This window comes from Sceloporus occidentalis, unplaced genomic scaffold (assembly GCF_023333645.1).
Source record: "Sceloporus occidentalis isolate IW3139 unplaced genomic scaffold, rSceOcc1.0.p SCAF_3, whole genome shotgun sequence".
NCBI classification, from domain to species: Eukaryota; Metazoa; Chordata; class Lepidosauria; order Squamata; family Phrynosomatidae; genus Sceloporus; species Sceloporus occidentalis.
In genome coordinates, this window is record NW_028316983.1 from 212,393,267 (window position 1) to 212,401,212 (window position 7,946).

Here is a 7,946-nt window from a genome sequence, read left to right on the forward strand (position 1 = left end):
AAGGAATTTTGAAAATCCACTTAAAGGTTTTCCATGTGTGTGTGTGTGTGTGTGTGTGTATAAATCAGGAAAATAATTTGAGAAGTAAGTGGTTACTAAGGAATTTTGAATATATATATATATATATATATATATATAATTATTTTCAAAATCCACTTAAAGGTTTTCCATATATATATATATAAAAATCAGGAAAATAATTTGAGAATTGGTTACTAAGGAATTATAATATATATATATATATATATATATATATATATATATATAATTTTAAAAATTCTCTTATTATCCTAATTGATATATATAATCAATTAGGAAAATCCTTTGAGAACTAAGCGGTTACTAAGGAATTTTGAATATATATATATATAAAATCAGTTAGGAAAATCGTTGGAGAACTAAGTGGTTGCTTAGGTATTTTGAATATATATATATATATATATATATATATATAAATAAATTAGGAAAATCATTTGAGATCTAAATGGATGCTAAGTGGATTTTGAAAATAATTATATGTGTGTGTGTATAATTATTTACAGACATACACACACACACACAAAATTCTAATCTTGACTGATTGACTACATTTCCCAGAGGTCTGTGCGCGAGAGTCCGCCCTCTTTGCCGGCGGCGCGGGGGCTTGTGGGAAGTGGAGTTTCCCATCCCGCTCTGAAAATGGCGTTCGTTCTGCCCAAGAGGGCGGGAGTCTCGCTGAAGCAGGTGAAGAGCGTCCTGGTCCAATTCTGCCCTTTCGAGGCCAAGGTGGAAAGCACCAGGTGAGTGAGGAGCTCTCCCCACTCAGCCACAGAGCTCCATCTGCTCTGCAGAATCAATGCACTTTGGCACGGCTTTAGCTGCCCTGGCTCAGTGCTGGGGTAATCCTGGGAATTGTAGTTTATTGTGGCACTAGAGCTCTCTCTCTCTGGCAGAGAAGGCTAAGTGTCTCACAAAACTACAGTTCCCAGAATCCCCTAGCATTGAGCCCAGGGCACTTAAAGTGGTCTCAAACTGGACTATTTCTGCAGTGTTTTGGACCTTTGTGAACTGAGGTATACCTGTAATCTCAGGTGAGAAAGATAGTCTGTGGTTACTCTGGTTGGGGGGAGAAATGCCCTTTGTGTATGCTCAGAGGCATTCTTTATTGGTTGAGAACAAGGCTCAGACTTGATCTTGAAATATACCCGAGAGCATCATCATTCTAAGTAGATCCAATACTCATTCTGTCAGTCTGGCTGTTGTGCCTTTATTATTGTTATTGTGATTATTATGGTATTGATACCCCACTCTTCAGCCCTAAAGGCTATCAGGACGGCTTACAATCATTGTCAGAGCAGGCAGTAATTCCACAGGTGTGGGTGCCATGGGCTTTGTTGGTGGTAAAGCACCTCACATGTTAAACATACAGAAACCCTAATGTGGAAAATGCAGTTCTATGCAGTTGTTGGGCTGCACTTCAAATGAGGGTGCGCAGGGGAAATTGTAGCGCTCTGTGCTGCAGCCTCTCCTTTAATCTGCCAGATCTGCACATTTGCGCAGTAATAGTCTTTGGCTATATACTGCTAGTGTGGTAATTTGTCGTTTTTGCACATCTTCGCAACCTGCTCTGGGAGCCTTTGTGGCTAAATGGTGGAGTCTAAAAGTTTCATGTACACAAATAAGAGAAATGTATACAACATTAAATAAACAAAAAGTTAAGTAAATAAAACATGTAAGACAAATTGTAATTGGTTGACCGGCCGAAGCCAAAGGGTGCTCAACAATGGCTCCTTTTCATCCTGGGCCCAGTGCTGTTCAACATCTTTATCAATGACTTGGATGACAGAATTGGGGGCATACTCATCAAATTTGCAGATGACACCAAACTAGGGGGAGTAGCTTTGGTCCAACTTTCTAGTCTATTCAGGTCATTTTGAATTTTGATCCTGATCAAAATTCAAAATGACCTGAATAGACTAGAAAGCTGGGCCTAAGCTAACAAAATGAAATTCAACATAGAAAAATGTAAGGTACTGCACCTAGGGCGGAAAAATGAAATTCACCAATATAGGATGGGGGACACCTGGCTTAAGGAGACAACATGTGAAAGGGATCTGGGAATCCAAGTAGACCACAAGTTGAACATGAGTCAACAGCGCGATGCGGCAGCTAACAAAGGCCAATGCGATTTTAGGTTGCATCAATAAAAGTATAGTGTCTAGATCAAGAGAAATAATAGTGCCACTCTATTCTGCCTTGGTTAGGCCTCACCTGGAATATTGTGTCCAGTTCTGGGCACCACAGTTCAAAAAGGACATTGAGAAACTGGAGCGTGTCCAAAGGAGGGCGAACAAAATGGTGAAGGGCCTGGAAACAGTGTCCTATGAGGAACAACTTAAGGAGCTGGGGATGTTTAGCTTGGAGAAAAGAAGGTTAAGAGGTGATATGATAGCCCTGTTCCAATACTTGAAGGGATGTCATGTTGAGGAAGGAGCTAGCTTGTTTTCTGCTGCTCCCGACTAGGACCCGGAGCAATGGATGCAAGCTCCAGGATAAGAGACTCCACCTCCACATTCAGAGGAACTTCCTGACAGGGGAGCACAGTCCTTCCTCGGAGTGTAGTGGAGTCTCCTTCTTTGGAGGTCTTTAAGCTGAGGCTGGATGGCCATCTGTCGGGGATGCTTTGATTTAGAGTTCCTGCATGGCAGGGGGTTGGACTGGGTGGCCCTTGGGGGTCTCTTCCAACACTATGATTTTTTAATTCTAATGAACTGACCCGTATTAAACAAGACACGTGCTTTCTGATTTTTTGTTACTGAGCATCATAAATAAATGGAATCTGGCGGTGATCATTGTATTGTGCCGTAAACCAAAAAAAATTTAGTTAGGTATTTCCTATTTGAATGTTTTAAACATATAAGGCTTATTCCTTTTTAACATATCACTTGGTAAATTAATTGTGTTTCAGAGTTGTAAGAAGCCAGCATGGCATAGTGGATTGAGTGTTGGCCTAGGACTCTGGAGACCAGGTTCGATTCCCACTTGTCCATAAAACTCACATTCTCAGCTTCAAGGGAAGGCAATGGCCAATCTCCCCTTGAAAACATCATATCAAGAAACCCCCATGATAGGGTCATTTTAGGGTAACCATAAATCGGAAAGCAAGACACAATAAAACAACAGCTTGCTTTATCTGTTCTTGGGCTTGAGCCCCAACGATCAGTGCCTGATCTCATACTCTATATTAAGGGGAGGGCTATCTTTAGAGTAATAACCTCTATATTTATATTTTGTATTTCTATCAAAATATTATAAGGGATAGTAGATAAGCTAGTTGGTTGACAAAATTCAGCCTCATCTGTATTTCTAAAACCTCTTTTCAGAAATTTCCTTCAGTGCCTGCATGTAAAGAAAGCATACACATCCAATGTCAACTGTGATGTGAAAACAGAAATAAAACATGACGGATCAGAACCAGTAATTGACATCACATTTGGTAAGAAACTAATCCTATTTTATAACCAAGTCCAGGAGCGGGGGTCCTTTGATAGCTTCAGAATCGGGATAACAATATGGGCCTGAGGACCACCTCTGGTTCCCAAAATCATTTATGTGTCCCTAGCTAAATATCCGAAAAGCATTAGATCTCATCTGATCTTGGATGTATAGTCATGGACAGAAGGTTAGTACATGGACAGAAGACTGGCAACAAACACCAGATGTTGTAGGCTATATTTCAGAGGAAGGAACTGGCAAAATCACCTCTGGGTATTCCTTCCCTAAGAAAACCCCATGAAATTCAGGGGGTCGCCATAAGCAGACAGGTGACTTGAAGACACATACACGCAGCCATCTGTTTCAAAGTCAGCAATACGAACATACAAAAAGCATATTTTCAAACAAAAACAAGATACTCTGAGAACAGGTGCTGCATTTTAGAGGTGAACCACTGATCCTAGAGGCAGCCACATGTGCAGTTCTTTTCTAATACAGGATGCCTGCTCTTGGGCACCTTGTTTTAGTGGGAAATGTTATTTGAACAAACTGGAAATGGTATTTCTGTGACATGCAGCAGAATATGTGTGGCAGTTCACTGTATGTGAATGATTGAACTTGGCCATCTTGCTCTAAGTCATTCTCTGACCACTACCATTTTCACACTTTACGAAATATAAGAGTCCACTCAATGTAACATATCTCTTCAAGGTTTTTAAAATATATTCAGTACATCAGTTTTTATTATAGAGCTGGCTGCTTTCAATTACCGGACCACACTCTAGGAAGGACAGACTTCAGGTCTGCGGGATCTGCAGTGTTTTTTGTTATTAGGACCCAGTGATACATCCAATTAATCATGACTAGGTTAGGGCCTACTAGAAGTATCATTCGTTCCATATTACTTCCCTCTCCTGGCTGCAGCCTCCTTTTCTTTAATTTAGTAAAGCTAGGTTGCAAAAATTGACTTCTTTATGTTGCCTCTTCCAAAGTGGTAACTTTGTTCTGCTGTCTGCTTTTTTGTTCCTTTCTGCATTGGCTGACCTGTCATGTGAGCAGGAAAGATCTGAGAGACTGAAGGAAGGGATGGAGAACTCTTGTGACTGTGTGATTTAATGCCACTAGATGGCTCACTGTAGCTTTTAAGAAGCCAGTGTTGTTATAAATATAAACGAAGCTATGTACTCTGATGGGAAATGTAGGGTGTAATTGTACTTTAAAAAAAGCATTTGGGTGTCAGGTGCACATTTGTAGTGATGTCAGGGCCCAGGGCAGCTTGTTCATTTGCAAGTTCCAGCTCGAGTAGACTTGACTGGTAAATCAACAATTATGTAAATCTAATTTGATTCAGAGGTTTATGTTAGAAATGAATTTAGAGCATTTTATTTGTAATGTGTGGTGGTGCCCATACTTCTAATCCTGTACGTGTTTATTTCAAAAATAGGTCCTGCTGAGTTCAGTAGAGCTTATTCCCAGGAAACTGGATAGAAGATGGAGAATTCTTTGTCTTTCTTTCCATAGATATAATCCCATGTATAACAAGTTCTGTGATCACTATAATTGACTATCAGTAACTTCCACGATCTGTAAAAGATCACGGAAGCATGGTACTGAATAAAATAGATCTAGGCTTGATTAGTCTCTCTTTATTCTTTAGTTATAACTACTAGAGTTTAAAGTCTGTGAAACATATACAGTTGGCCCTCAACATTCACTGGGGTTAGGGGCACAGAACCTGCATGAAAGTGGGGGGGGGGGGGACACACAAATAAAAAACCTATTATTTTATTTTTACCCAAGATAACACATCTCTAGGGATCTCTGGGTCTTCCATTGCAACTCTGTGCCAACATCTGGCAGAAGTTGACCATAGAATTGCACTGGAGGACCTACAAATGCCCAGAGAAGGGTTTTATCTAGGAATTTTTAGGTGTTCCAGTATGATTCTATGGTCAGCATCTTATAGAGTCATGCTGGACAACCTAGAGATTTCTAGAAAGAACATATTCATTAAATGTGTGAATAATCAAATCCACAAAAGTGAAAGCTGCAAATGTGGAGGGCCAACTGTATACTTGTTTACATGATCAGCACAAACAAAAAACTGATATTGTCCAAATTTCATGTTCTCACGTCAAAGATATATAATAATAACTTTATTATAATAATAACTTTATTACGGCCATTTGGCCAGCACAAAAGATATATAAATACCTGGGCCCTGAACACAGTGCTAGAGAGTGCAAATATTTCTTTGTGATCCAAAACACATTGCAGAAGTAATCCAGTTAGAGACTGTTTTAACTGTCTTGGCTCAACGCTAGGGAATCCAGCAAACTGTAGTTTCTGGTGTCCCCAGAGCTCTCTGACAAGATAATGGTCTGTTACAGACTGCCAAAATAAAGCTGCTTCTGGTCTCTTTGGTGGTATGCTGTTTAAATGATGCATGGATCCTAAGAGTCCGGAGGTCGCGCCAAAGCCACACTCCGTTCCTAAGCACTGGAGTGCAGCTTTGGTGCAGCTTCCGGATTCTTAGGACCCATGCATCATTTAAATAGCATACCTCCAAAGAGACCCAAAGCAGCTTTATTTTGGCAGTCTGTAACAGGTCAAGATCTCACAAAACTACAGTTCCCAGAATTCCCTAGCATTGATGCAGAGCAGTTAAAGCGATCTCAAACAAGATTATTTCTGCAGTTTGTTTTGTACCTGTGATAGCAATGCTGAAGTACTTTGGGTAATCTCTGGATCCTGGCCTTAGATTTTCTTTTTATCACCATGCTCTATTTCTGGTTTTGAAAAGCATGATGCAAAGAATGATTGGTAGTCATAAATATATTTATGCAGTTGATCGTTTTCAGTTTTAGAAAGCTTCACTATAGTACAAGCACCTTAAAACATTAAAATTATTGTCCAAACACACAAATTTGTTTTGTAAAAATGTAAACTATCATTTTCTTTACAGTTGACGGTGAGAGGCTGATTATGAAAGGAGCCAACTTAACAATCAGAGAAATGTTACAGGCGTTCAACTCTCGGTGTATGGCTAAAGAATTTGTGTCACAAGAGAAGACTCAAAAAAAGAGTTCCTGAAACCAAACAAATGAATAGTTAGCATGTATAATATGAACACATGAAAAATGGCTTGCAAATTCCTTATTCTGGACGATGACAAGGACTTTACCAATAACTGAAGGAAACTTGGGGTGAATGTGGTCAGAAGCCAGAGTGGTTCTGACACATGATTTCTATGAAACTTTGGTTAAAGATAAAACTAAAGTAGTTATTATTCAAACATCCAGTGGCTTCAATTGGGAGAAGAGCTCAATATATTAAATTCTGTTTGTCCCAGTGAGTTGATCAACTTCTTTATTTGTCTACACAAATATTAATTATTAAGAAGAATTTATTAATCTAGGCTACAGATAAGGCCTAACAGAGAACTGATCCCCCCAAACCCTATACGTTGTATGTGCAATATGTTATGTTGAAATAAACTCTGATTGAAATCTTCAGAACCAATGGCCCTGGTATTATCTTGTTTAGACTTTTTGACTAATATGATTTAAAGGTTACAATTTTAGCTATTTTTTTATTCATTTTTTTGAGTTTTATACACAACATGTCAGAAAGACAAACAACATATCACTTCCATAAAACATATACATTCACATACATAACATTCCAAACTTTCCCTCCCCCCTCCCCTTTAACAACCAAAATTCTTACATCAGACATTTTTACATACATGTCCCTCCGAATTTAACAATATACTATTTTGCTACAATGCTATTGTGGATTAAGGAGTGGATTACGTTGGAGGATGACAAATTATTAGCTCTAGAGGGAGACAACCTGAGATTTGGCATACATGGGTATCTATTTTATAATAAAGAAAAAGTACACAAAGAAAGCAAAAACCATATATTAAGGAAGGCTATCTTGAAAGTATGGGAAAAATTAAAATTAAGAATCTGTCAAAAGTTGCCCTTACTTTGCTCCCCCCATGAAGCCTTCTTCAGCAAGGAAAGACTACCTAAGACCAAATGGATAAAATATACAGATTTGCTGAAAGAGATAAAGGGAGTTAAAGAGTTGAAGTCCCAAGAAGAGCTGAGGGTAGAGGGTATCAATTGTCATTGGTACCTATACAGACAGTTCAGAGAGAGATGGAAAATAGATGAAAAGTTAACTGGGGTTAATAATAAGAAATCTAATTTGGAAGAAATAATAGATAAAGGTGAAAAAAAGATGATAACTAGAAATTACAAAATGTTGTTAGAATGGGATACTGAAGAAGAAATAATTAGAAAGAGCATGATTAAATGGGCGCAAAATGTGGGACACAGTATAGAATATATGGAATGGCAAAAAATTTGGAAGAGAATAAAATTTACTGTTAATCAAGAGCTAAAAGAGAGCACCTATAAAATGTTATATAGGTGGCACCTGACCCCACAGAAGATTTCATA

At 38.7% G+C, this 7,946-nt stretch overlaps 1 protein-coding gene across 1 annotated transcript; it reads left to right on the top strand.

The window, feature by feature from the left end:
- Positions 1-658: 658 nt before the first annotated feature.
- MRPL53 (mitochondrial ribosomal protein L53) lies at positions 659-6,992 on the top strand. Its single transcript, XM_089518910.1, has 3 exons — positions 659-779; positions 3,363-3,475; positions 6,440-6,992. Exons 1-3 carry the CDS (start codon positions 679-681, stop codon positions 6,565-6,567), a joined length of 342 nt encoding a protein of 113 aa, XP_089375036.1. The 5' UTR covers positions 659-678; the 3' UTR covers positions 6,568-6,992.
- The last annotated feature ends 954 nt before the right edge of the window (positions 6,993-7,946 follow it).